The sequence below is a fragment of the Astyanax mexicanus genome, chromosome 9 (assembly GCF_023375975.1).
Source record: "Astyanax mexicanus isolate ESR-SI-001 chromosome 9, AstMex3_surface, whole genome shotgun sequence".
NCBI classification, from domain to species: Eukaryota; Metazoa; Chordata; class Actinopteri; order Characiformes; family Acestrorhamphidae; genus Astyanax; species Astyanax mexicanus.
This window is the reverse complement of record NC_064416.1, coordinates 19,116,934-19,130,112: the sequence shown is the minus strand read 5'-3', so window position 1 is coordinate 19,130,112 and position 13,179 is coordinate 19,116,934. Positions and strand designations below refer to the sequence as shown.

At 37.0% G+C, this 13,179-nt stretch overlaps 1 protein-coding gene across 10 annotated transcripts in view; it reads left to right on the top strand.

Annotated features, from left to right (window-relative positions):
- mical3a (microtubule associated monooxygenase, calponin and LIM domain containing 3a) overlaps nucleotides 1-13,179 on the top strand; it is a 124,417-nt gene extending 111,238 nt beyond the window's left edge. For 8 of the 10 annotated variants that reach the window (XM_049483637.1, XM_049483635.1, XM_049483629.1 and 5 more), the window contains 4 exons: nucleotides 809-859; nucleotides 9,009-9,108; nucleotides 9,352-9,425; nucleotides 10,648-13,179. In XM_049483637.1, the coding sequence (XP_049339594.1) occupies nucleotides 809-859; nucleotides 9,009-9,108; nucleotides 9,352-9,425; nucleotides 10,648-10,832 (410 nt within the window). In that variant the 3' untranslated portion in view covers nucleotides 10,833-13,179. Of the gene's footprint in view, nucleotides 1-808; nucleotides 860-4,904; nucleotides 4,971-9,008; nucleotides 9,109-9,351; nucleotides 9,426-10,647 lie in introns of all 10 variants that reach the window. The other 2 variants (XM_022679619.2, XM_049483636.1) reach the window with 2 other exon arrangements.

Sequence of the window (13,179 nt, the reverse complement as noted above, 5' to 3'; positions counted from 1 at the left end):
CAAGCCCCCCTCATTTTCTGATATTCAGATGACTGAGGTGGCAGAGTAATGTTACAGAAATTTGCCCCAATATGAGCCAGGGTTACACAACTTTTATGCAGTTTCCCCAAAGTTCCTTAGTGCAGTAGAAGCAGATATAGAAATATCATTCCTATTGCAGTGAGTGTAATTTGAGTATAGCTAAAAATATTGATACATTAATTTGCTTTAAAAAAATCCTAGTCTTGTGCATTTGGCTTTGTCCCCTGTTTTATTGAGCTCATACTGAACAGTGAGTTTTATATGATAGTGTAAACCAAACCATGACTTCTCTGCACTCTCTGTACCCCCCTTAGTTGCATTAGGTATAACAAAACTTCATAACTCTTAAATGATATTAAGCACTGAATAGTTTATCTTATTATGAATGTCTATGGAGTTTTATTCTAGTTGAGTTCTGCCTGTTTGTAATGGCCAGTATAAGTGAACGGGTGCTGAACCAGTTGATTTTGGACTTCTCCCCACTAAACTTAAAACCTGTGGCAGGGCACAGCAGCACCCAACAGCAAATCTATGTGCCCATTCTGTCATTTTGAAGACATGCTGTGTACAAACAATGTCTGTACTTAACCATGTGTGTGTATATATATTATGTAACATCTTGTTGTGTGAGTGTGTGTGTGTGTGTTCTGTACACTTTGAGAATGTATGGGTTTGAGTGAGTGCAAGCTCATGCATGAAGGACTTGCAGAGTGTTGCCACTGCCTGTGCCTGTGTGTGTGTGTGTGTGTGTGTGCAGTAACATATCTCTAATATATCCTTATTGTAGACTATTGGGGAGAGTCTAATTACAGTGAGATCCTGGACTTGCATCTGGGCGGTATGTATTTCAAACCTGTCGCTTCAAACTAACCAACAGCTAACGCTCCTCTGTTTTCCCCACTGTACTTACTGAAGTCCATCCCTATTACTCTGTCCCTCTCCAACCCTCCCCTACCCACCCCCTCGGCTTATCCTGGCTACAATACACCTCAGTGCATTTGTCACTTAGTTTATAGTTAGTTAATGACTGATCAATGGATAATTTGTGCCTACATGATCTATATGTGATCTAATGATAAAATTAATATAGATAAAAATGATATATTTCTGATCACTGGGGTGCTTCTCTTTATTATCCTTTAAAGGGCCCCTATAATGGAAAACCTAAGTATTCTCCCTTTTTAAAATAATACATTTACATCATATTTAAACACTGCTTTAAAATGAAACATTCAGTCTCTAACTCTTATAGTGTATATACATTTATATAATCAAAATATTATGACCACCTTGTTTCTACTTTGCGCTCAATGTCCATTTTTTTTATTTTTTTGCGTGGTGGTCAATTTTAGAAATAGCAGTGATGCTAGAATTCTCTAATAGACACTCCTATCTACCCAGTCCACTTTATAGATATAAAGCATCATATCCATTAGGCCTTCATCAGTGGTCACAGGCCACTGTGGCTGTTGGCTGGATATTTCTTGTTGGTTGATTCAGTGGTGTTTTAACCACCAATGTGTCCGTGTTCCTGCAATTCTGAGAAGGACCAACTGACCAAATAATACCTGAACTGGGTAAAAAGAAGATAATAAAATGTGCAGAAAAACAGACTAACTGCATTGTGTAATTATAAAAGTAACAAAGTGCTTTTATATGGTCATTGCTAATAAGTGTATGCTAATAAGTGTATAAATAAGAAGGTAGTCATACTATTGTGTATAAAGCTAATACATACTCTGACAGCCAATCAGAGTATATATTATTAAATTAATTTAGTATTATTGACATTAATAAAGCAAGTAAAAAATAATAACAAAAAAAATTATGAGTAAAATTAACTTGATTCAGCTGTATGTGAGTTAGATTTAGATTATACACACACACACACACACACACACACACTATGCTTGTGCATAGATTAATCTGTACTAATCAGCATTGCAGCTCTCCCTGGCCTTCCATAGAGCAGCTAACTGTCTGCTTTACCCTAGCATAGCATAGCTTGAATCCACTTCCCTCACTATCTCTCCTCCCATACCAGCTCAGTTGCCAGGGGCGATGTGCAGTGTGAATGTGTGCGTGTATGCAGTCGCGTGTGTGTGTGTGTGGAGCTCAGAGTTAAGAACTCCCCCCTTTTCCACGCAGACTCCTCCTCCTTTTTTGTCCTGCCCCACCCAAAGACTGTTAATAGTGCCCCAGTGATTGAACGTGTTGTCCTGTGCTGTGCTGTAGATTGTGCTGTTGCTGATAAGCTTTGCTTCAGATGCCCCCACTGCCAGGAGATAGCGTGGAGTGCTCTTTAAAAAAGTACTTTTGAGTAAACAATCCGATAAATACATTTGTGGAGTAATTTTCAATAAAAACGTATTTATATCTCTGAATCCTGTAGCATGAGATGCAGGATGTTTGCAACCAGCATTGGTTAACTGGTGAAGATCTTTGTGTGTGTTGCTTGCACAGTGTATGAAGTTTGTTTACATAATAATAACAATAATTGATTATCGTCACTATAAAACAGGGCTGCAATTATATGCAATTATAAGTTAATTTTAAAAATGAAAAATATGTCGACTAATCTTTAATTTGTGATTGCATTGCGAGTGCTGGGGAAAGAAATGCAAAAGGGTAAAGGCTGCTCACACACTCAGTTTACACTCAGTTTTGTCTCTGTCTCAAAGTGTTTAGTCAACTACTATTATTATTATTATTATTTGCAGCCCTTGTGTATCTGATTTTTACCAGTTTTCACTAGATGGCATAATTTGAAGCTGGTAGTTTTTTTTTTTTTTTTTTTTTTTTTTTTTTTTTTTTTTACATTGTTTTCAAATTCCATGATAAATGGGCCAATAGAAATACTGGAAATTAACTTTTGATAAAAAAAAACGAACTAGTTTTACTGAAAAGAATGTTCCATTAAAGTTAATGTAAATTAAAAAAGTTTAATATTATAACATTTAATAATATGCCAAATCTTTAACCTTTTAGAGAAAGGGGGGGACTTTGGACTTGTTTACTTGATCAGATACATGTGAGTGACTGTCATTGTTATTGCACTAGGTTTAGTTTCTTACTGTCTGGGAGTTTTTAAGAGAAAAGTGGATTTTTTCTCTCAAAACTGTAGCAGTAAGAAGCACTTAATGGACAAAGTTTCCGTAGGCCAATGCTGTGACTTAATCATAACCATTCATTGGCATGTAAAGCACTGATCATTGCATATTGTGTAAGATCAGTCCATCACAAATATATATGAATGTTTGGAGAAACATGTTGGAGAAATGGATATAGTTTTTGATCTGGTGTGAGTATAGTGGAGTTTATGACATGGCTGTATGGAAGTGGTTCTCCTGCATTTACAGTTATGGAGGTTCAGAGTCCAGCAAAGTTGTAGTGATTGCCCTTCTGGAACACCTACTAAACCTGATAACACAGTTCATGCATTCTCTTTACATGGAGGTTCAGCAGGAATTAGAAGAGATAGTGGTAGCTTTTAAAAAGAATGTCAGGAGTGCCTTTATGTGTTGAACTTAAGGAAGCTTTTTATACCTGATCACTTCATGCATGTTAGATATCAGGATTATATTTGGAAAAGGCCAAGCCAACTAAAAATGCAGGTGTAAACACACCCCAGACACTGTTAATATAGATTTTCTTGTGTACTTTTTCTTCATATTTCCCAATTAATTACTGAGGGTGAGCTTGAGATGAGTAGACCGTTGTTAACTTCCAGCAATTTGAGATATTTTGCGTCTTTGCTTACTGAAAACGGATGCAAAGTATCTGCAGGTAGCTTTTGCCACAGTTAATATTAAAATATTTACAGTATCTACCATCAGAAAGAGATCATGGTATGTCCAAACTTTTTACATAATGTTTAAAGTTTTGACATTGCTGATTAGATGCAATGTTGGGTAATGGTATATAGACCTAATGGCTATCTACAGCATCTCAGGCTAGACTTATTACACTGCAGACTCTCTGGAGATGCACGTCTATGATAGTCCCTTGTACCAACATTCCACCCGCTTATGTAAGCCATTCCCTCGTCAGCTCACAAGGCCCTGTTCCTCTGGCTTTGACTCCCTTGCTTGTCTCCTGCAGACCACCTCCACCACACCACACCCACCACTGCGCTCATGTGTCAGTCATTGCGTTGTGCTTTTGATTTGGGTTTCTTTTTTGCGTCATTCCTGTTCTCTCTTTCGTCTTGCGTGGTGTGTCGGTTGCTGTTTTCCACTTCAAAAGTAGCCAGAGGAAAGACTCGTGTCTTGTAAGACTGGGCGATGCTTTCATATAGATGTGAAACATCCTCAAAGATGGAATGGTGATTACTCCACCATTCCTTTTTGTGTTCATTTTTGAGTCTCTAGTGACCCACAACTTATCTGTCTGAGTAGAACTACTTTGCAGAACATGTTGAACGTGTTAGTACATAGAACTGCCAACGTTCTTTGATCTTTTTGAGAGAGGACATTTGCAGACATAAGCTTGTGCACTGGAGGCAGACTCAATTATTTTGTTTTTTCCTGGAATAGAGGAAAGTTCAAAGTGGGGCTGCATTATGTACCGCTAAATTCTTTTGTATTTTCAGTATTTCACTCTCTTTCTTCAATCTTTTTATCTCACTCTCTCTCCTACACACACGTCTGCACTGCTTTTCCTGAGTTTTTTTGTAGTTCTTCTGCTTTTATGATTTTTCTCCTCACTGTTCTCTCTCCATCATCTCTCTCACCCTTTCTCTTTTGCATTTACCCTTTTTTCATTTCCTTTGCCCTTTCCCTCCTTTCATCACCTCCACCACTTCTGTGTTCTCTCTCTCTCTCTCTCTCTTTCTCTCTCTCTCTTTCTCCCTCTCTCTCTCCTCATACCCTGTATTGTGGAAGTTGAGCCCTATGTCGGGACCCCTCGCTGGAGACCCCTGTCCTTCTGCCCATGCTGTACCCCAGAAGGTAACGTAAACCCCGTCTCATCTGCCGCCGGCCAGCCAGCCCAGTTACTACAATCCTGGCCTGCGGCCTTACTACCTGCTCCAGATTGGTGGAGCATTGACTACCTCTTTACCTTACCCCCCTTTTTTTATTAATTTTACATTAGTTCTTTGAATAACCCTTAGCAAAACTGCTCAGTTTTGCCACCTGAACCTGATAACTTGCACGGAAAGCTCCAGTTTTACTAGCAGAATGCTCTGCTTAACATTGGTTTGCTGTTTGCTACAGAACTAAACCTCTTATATGAAAACTAGTCCATATGGTGTGTTTTTCTCCCTCAAGTCTGATCCGTACGGCTGTATGTAGTAACTGTCTATTGTAATCTTTTTAATTGTGTGTTGATGTGTGTTTGGCCCATAATGTGTGGATGAGTTTGTACATGTATAAATGTAGAAAGAGAGAGATTGTTTTAGACGAAGAGAGTTGTTTTATAAAGCAGAATTTATCAGCAAGTTACCTTCTTTCTTACCTTTGGTATGGTGCAGCCTTAACCCAGGTTATTTTGCAGACCCTTTGGGAAAAACTCATCTTTAAGCTTAGTCTAATTCAGGGGTCAGTAGTACTGCTCCTAGAGAGCTGCCTTTTAGCAGACTTCTAATCAATGTGTGATAAGTCTAATTACTGCCTTCATAAGGTCATGATCAGTTAAATGGGCATGCTAAATTTGGGACTGAGGTTGTTAACCCCTTGTCTAAACTGTAATATACCAATATCACAGGCTTTATACAAACCTAAAGAGACAGTAATTCAGTTGTCCTGCACATTTTAGTCTTTCCTTTCCTCAAATTGCAAGAAATCTATTGGCAAAAACTAGACAAAATATTGCAAATTGAGATGTATATGCTTATATTAAGCAGAATCTGCCGAAAGGATAAGCACGTTTTTGATCTTGATTAGATGTATTAAAATAAACTATTACTAAGTCTTAAAATGACTAAAGTAAGACTTAAATCAAGCAAAAATTAAGTCTGATAGTAAAAAAAATGGACCCACGAATCAGAATAACTTGACTGGTGACTTTTTGTGCTTATTTTGTGTTCAATTTACTTACAATAAGGTGAACATTCCAATGTCAATGAATGCAATTAAATTCTTACAGCAATGCTCCAGAATATAGTAGAAAAGTTCAGTGAGGTCAGTGTGATCTCTTCTAAAGCTTTTTCAATGCTATTGTTTTTTAAAGCAACAGTGCATGAACAGGTGTCCCAGTATTTTTGTCTATATAATGTATGTTAAATCCTTTTCGGAAAGTGTTAGTTTTACCTGGGGAGGTGGGGTTATGTGTTTTTATTACAGGAATACTGCAAAATGTTTAATTGACACTCACAATGAGAATTCTTGTAGTAATAATCACATTTTAGTTTGGAAATTAGCGGCATCTCTAGGCTATAGTATAGACTACATAAAGACATTTGAAAGCTGTCAGAAGCTTTCTGTCCACAACCAGAACCCAAAAATGAGTACCTGCAGTAAATTACAGTATGTGTGTTCGCGTGTATGTATGTATGTTTGTGTATGTGTGTTGCGTGGATTAATACAGCCCCAGTGGCTGTGTGTTGGTCTGGCTGCTCTGAGACTGTGCTAACTGTGGTTTTCTCTCTGGGTTTTCTCTCTGTGTTTCTTCGTTGGGGGAGCATGGGGCTGAGTGTGGTGGAGGCCGCTGGCAGTGCGTGTCCGTTGGATAAGTTGAGCCTCCAAAATCCTGTCAATCATTGTGTGTCTGTCCTCTGTCTCGCTTTCTCTCTCTGTTCCTAACTGTCCTACTCACTCTCTATCTGTCTGTCTCTCACATAGTTCAGAGGACCTTTAATTTGCCTCTCTGTGTGTTTATAAAACAGCCAACGGCGGCGCCAGCGAGCACAGACATTCGGTTTATGTGTGTACTGTGTTTTTCCTTTTTGTGTTGCGCGAGCCTCCGCTCTGTCAGCTAAGTACGTCGTGTTGCATCCAGGTTTGCCCCCATGTTGGCTCATTGATACCGCTTCGCTCCACTGATCTGTTTGCATGTGAGTGTGAAAAAGGGTGTGTGTGTGTGTGTGTGTGTGTGTGTGTGTGTGTGTGTGTCTGAAAGGGATGGAACAGGGGCTACATGTCACAAGCTTTGAGGACTGTACTAGCATGAACTGACATATGTACAGTTGCCCAGTTGGGCAGCCAGTGACTGTGTCTGCATTGGCCATGGACTTCAGTACTGCATGCTACAATATGAAAGCAAAGACACACTGGTACAACATGGGATCAAGAATGTACAGTTATGTTAAAAAAATAAAAATAAATATTTTTTTTAAACATATTTAAACAAATACAAAATTAGTATTGACAGATGGAAGTAATGAAAGTGAACACGTTAAAACCGAAGACATGTCATTTAAAATCATAAAAATGTTTTGTAAAAGAAAAAGTTAGGACACTCCCACAGTTATTGCTACTTAAAATGCCTAAAATTAGAATCAGGTGCAGCTGCTTAGCTGCGGATTATTAGAACAGGCTATGAAAGGGTGTTGAATGAGCCTGTATTATTTACACCTCAGATATTAGTTTGGTTGATTGTTGAATTGAGTGGAATCACCATGACCAGACTCATAGAGCTCTCTGAAGCTTTTAGAAAGAAGGTTGTAGATGTATGAGTCTAGGAAGGTATATGTTAACTGGCAGTATGGGCAGGAAAAGCCACCGTGTATCTCTTGCCACAGTTAACCCATAAGAGCTCAGACCCAGTTCTAATAATTGGTACAAAATTCAAAGATAAATCAGTTAAATTATTTAAGCAGCTCATTCTTGATTTTTCTTATTGTGATTGAGAGCACATGGCTATAAATAATTTATGATTAAAATCCTGATGTAACAGAAATGACACAGCAGCGTTTTTATAATTTGTATTTTATCATTTTGTTCTAGAAATTGTGACTGAACAAGTTATATGTAATTAAAGCATTGTTAATGGCTAAACTGGTTGGAACAGAGCTATAGAAGGAAAACAGTTTTAAAAGGGACTCATATTATCTCTTGTACTAACTCAGCACCCCTACACTTTGTGTGTTCTTCTGACCTTATTTACATTTACATGTACATTTTTTTGCAGAGTATTTAGTGTAAAACTAGTCTTGCCCTTGTGTATTTTTCCCTTTGACTCTAAATCATAACAATCAAGAGCAAACTAAACTAATGTCTGAGGTTTAAATACAACAGACTCCTCCAACAACCATTTTAACCATACTTTCATCCTCTACAGCTGGTGTGCTACAACTGATACAAATTTTAGGCAATCCAAGTAGTAATAAATATGGGGGAATTTTTTAAAACTGCATTTCTATTGATAACTTTTTATGAATGTGATTTTTTCTTTTTACACAAAGAACATTCTTCAGTTTTAAGTGTTTAATTATATTACATCTATCTCTGTATTGTTTAAATATGTTTAAAAAGGAAAAGGTCTTTATGGGGTGTGCCGTTTTTTGATATGACTATAGATCAAATGCCTAATAATGAGTAGCATTTTGGAGCAGGTTATTTTGGTAAAGTTTGGTACACTTTAGGAAGCAATGTGCACTGTATGCAGAATATAATGGACAGAGAAAAAGAAATAAATAAAAATTGCTTTCATGCAGTAAACTTCTATTAAATCCTTTTTTTCTGTGAGTGCATCTTATGTTTGCAGAGAATATCTCTGGTATCTATGTATGGAAATCATAAGAGTTTAAGCCCTTTCCTTTGCCCTGAGAAAAACGCCGTGTCCCAGAGTGCCCTTAAAGTGATTTGAAAATCAGAACACGTACCTCCACGCCATCTTCTGAGAATTATTTGGTAGCACACTTGACCCTAGGTCAGTGATCTTGCTCCGGTCCCCCCATCTCTTCTCCCCAACCCTACATCCCCTGACAAAAGACATCCCAGCTTGGCTGTCATTGCATTGGCTGTGTGGGTGTCCGTGTCGAATCTCTGTGTGGGTGACTAGATGTCCGGGAGGTTCCTCACTCTTTTATGCTTTGCCGTTTTCAGGTATGGGTAAAAAGGATGATCCGAAGCTGATGCAAGAGTGGTTTAAACTCGTCCAGGAAAAGAATGCCTTGGTGCGCTATGAGTCAGAGCTGATGATATTGTGAGTATGCCAACATTCAGTTTTGCTCTAAGCCTTGGAAGTTATCATGTTGGTGGACAAGGCATCATTGTGGTGGCCATGCATTATTTATTTATATATATATATATATATATATATATATATATATATATATATATATATATATATATATATAAATAAATAAATAAAAAAAAAATATATATATATATATATATATATATATATATTTACATACATACAATATTTTTTTCCCCTTTTCCTCAGTGCTCGTGAGCTGGAATTGGAGGACAGGCAGAGTCGACTGCAGCAGGAACTCCGAGAACGCATGGCAGTCGATGGTACCTTTTTCCTTTTGTCCTTGTATTTTAAAAAAGTACATGTACCAGATATTTGTAGGGTACCCCATGTTATTTATTTTTTTATTGCTCCAATCCTGATCCAAGGCATTTAATATTGAGCATCTGTATTAATAGGTATTTACATACAATAAACCATATTAAATCTTTAATTTAATATTGAAGAAGAAAGAATGAGTCTAATCCAATTCAGCAACAAAACTACACACCTGAAGTGACTCACCTTTTGCCTTAACGCATGACACATATCTGACTTTTTTTTAGGTCTGTATCCAATATCCAAAATTGGATATATCCAAAGCGATCATTTCAAATCAGATTTGAGGCTTTCATATGTGAACCTAGACTGGATATGTATCGATTTGTGGGCATGAATGCGAACCATCATAATTGATTAACGAGGCTTGTAATGTGAACACAGCCGTTATAAATAAAGGTCCTTTATTAAATAAACATTCTTTGAGCAGTGCCATGGAAGAACCATTTTTGTTCCACAAAGAACTGGTTGTGTAAGAGGGATTGTTAGAGACTACTTCAGTTTCCGAATTAGTTTCTTTGATTTTACTATTTATAGGTATGTTTCTGTAAAATGAACATTGTTCTTTTATTCCATTAACTACAGACATTTCTCCCAAATTCCAAATAAAAATATTGTCATTTAGTGCATTTATTTGCAGAAAATGAGAAATGCTGAAATAACAAAAAAGATGCAGAGCTTTCAGACCTCAAATAGGGCAAAGAAAACGGGTTAATATTCATAAAGTTTAAAGAGTTCAGAAATCACTATTTGTATTTTTAATCACAGTTTTAATGCATATTGGCATGTTCTCCTCCACCAGTCATACACACTGCTTTTGGATAACTTTATGTCACTCCTGGTGCAAAAATTAAAGCAGTCCAGCTTGGTTTGATGGCTTGTGATCACCCGTCTTCCTCCTCATTATATTCCAGAGGTTTTCAATTTGGAAAAATAAAATAAACTCATAATTTTTAAGTGGTCTCTTATTTTTTCCAGAGCTGTATGTTAGCCATTGATTTTAATATATTTATATTGGGGCAGATAGTAGCAAAAAAATAAATAATAATAATTTGATATTGGATGAAAAACTACACTGTATTCCCATCACCAAGCATATTATCCCTAATATCTTTAGTCATGTCATGTTGCACACTCATATAGTTTGACTATTATTTGTTCCTGCAGATCACCTGAAGACGGAGACTGAGCTGGCAGAGGAAAAGCAGATTCTCAATGAGATGTTGGAGGTGGTGGAGCAAAGGGACTCTTTAGTGGCTCTCCTGGAGGAGCAGAGACTCAGGGAAAAAGAAGAGGACAAAGACCTGGAGTCAGTCATGCTCTCAAAGGGTTTTAATCTTAACTGGGCTTAGTAGTAGCCGGCCCGCCCAGCATCCTCTTCAGAGCCACCGTGGGGAATGTATAAACTGTACAGACTCAGTCGAGCCTGCCTGTATCTCTCACACCGGTTCATTCGGCAAGTAGGTGACGTTTACACATCTTCTCACAAGCAAGTTGACAATGTTTACGCGTCCTCCTGGTTCAGCTCAGAGCTGGCCGCTCTTCCCGCTGCTTGCTCCGCTCCACTGGGAACACAGCCAAGGCCTTGCATCTCGGGCAAGGTGTTCTATCATACTTGATGGAAGAAAAAAATAATCCATTTTGAAGATTGTATTTTTTTTAAAGCTGTTTTTGGTTTTGTGACAAAGGAAATCAGCAAGAATGGTGTGGAATGTTTGTAAACTTTTGGACTTTTCAGAATTAACAGAGGTAATCTGCCAATACAGCTGGTTTTACAATTTTACACATTGTAGAATGTCCCATTCAGAGCTTGTTACATATTACTGCTTTGGAGAAGCAGAGACTGGTCCTTGGACTCCATTTCTCAATCTGTTTTTGTTTCTTTCTACATTGACTACTGACTGAAAGTTTAAACACACTACAAACAGAGCTTTCTTTCTCTCATTCTGTTTAATCAGATTCCTACAATTAATAGTAAAGACGTTATCAACAAAGCAATTAAAGCTCTCTCTGACAATTGCAGTGTTCTGCCACAATTCAGTTACAAATATATTCCCAAATGTTAGATAATGTTTTTATTTATTTTATTTGTTCTGCAGAAAAGCATGCACTGGCTTGTTTGACATTCAGTTAATATCTAGAAAATATCCAAGTACATATCAAAATCATTCATGTTAAGTGGAAAACATTCTGTTTTGTTCTCTCATCAGTAGGCCTGTCATGATGATCAAAATATTTGGATGTTAGCCTAGAATGTATTGCAATAAATTATGTAATTGCAATTTTAGTGTAATTGTATGCATAATAATGCAGTTTCCAACTTTTTTTAAAGAATAATACACCTTGTGTAATTGAGAACATTCAGATGTTGGGACATGGGAAGTTTTAAATATGTATATATTTTTAGTATAAAATTAAATAAAATAAAAATGTCACCTAATTCCCATTAATGAAATCTCTTAGCTAAGACAAATTAGCCATAATTGGCTGTATCGAGATTTGTGAAAAATGATTTCATGAGTTCATGTTCATATACTGTGCAGGTTAATAATTAGTGATAATGTTATTGTCATGACAGGCCTGCCCAGCAGCCAAATCAGGATCAGGAGAGGAGCTTTTTTCTGGGAGCAAAATCACATATCCTTTACTGTGTGTAAATATAGCACATATCCTTTAGCTGATGTTAAAAGTGTTGGCACACTCTTGGTGGATCATCTCAGCTCCAGCTTCTCATGCTATCTATCCCTGTGGTCTCAAGTGATCTTACTAGTCCTACTTAACATTATACAGACACTTATCAGACAGGAATTTCTAGTAGCAACAATACCGTTTACAAAAATAGTGTAATATTTTTACTGAAGACAATTTAGCAAGGAAAAGAAATACATTAACATTAATGATCAAGTAGCCAGTGTAAGAGAATACTATGTACATACAGTAAGATTACTGATACTGGAGAATCAACCTTTTCTACTTATTTGTAGCAGCCACAGATATCAATAAGTCATCACCCTCTGTTGCGTAATTCACCTAATTACAATATATTCGGTTCTTATGACAAACAAGAGAACAGAAACCTGAGCAAGAGAACAGAAATCTGCTGCACATTCTCATACAAATATCAGCCAACCCGGATGGAGAAGATGCATCTCTGAGGACCGCTCTCCCTGGCTTTGTAGTACTATGCCTTTATCACATATTACAAGCCATCTTCTGATCTACATGGTTTTACACAAATCCATGGCTTGTTGTTTTTTTATTTATTTGTTTTTATATAAAAAAAATGCATTTGTATTAAATATGAGTGTTCAGATATCACTAACATACAGTTGCAGAAATCAACATGGCAGATAAATCTGTATGCCTTTTGTGAACAGTACATTTCAGCCTGGTCACCACTGAGCTGTGAGCTGTGTAGGTGGGCAGAGATTTCTGTCAGAAAACATAACTGTGAATGATGCAAAGTTACAGAAGTTCAAGGCTAGTCATTTTAAATTGTGTAAATTGTTTTACAGAGTTGAAGTCTATTGGTATTTATTAACATGTGTTGGGAAAACATGTATTATATGTAAAGAAAATGGAATCTAATTTTTAAACTTGTATGTTGTTTGTCAACTCTTGTAAATGCTTCTTGTAGCTAATGTGCATATAGGATGTTGGATTGAAGTTGAAATGGTAATAAAACAAGCTTTTGTTCCA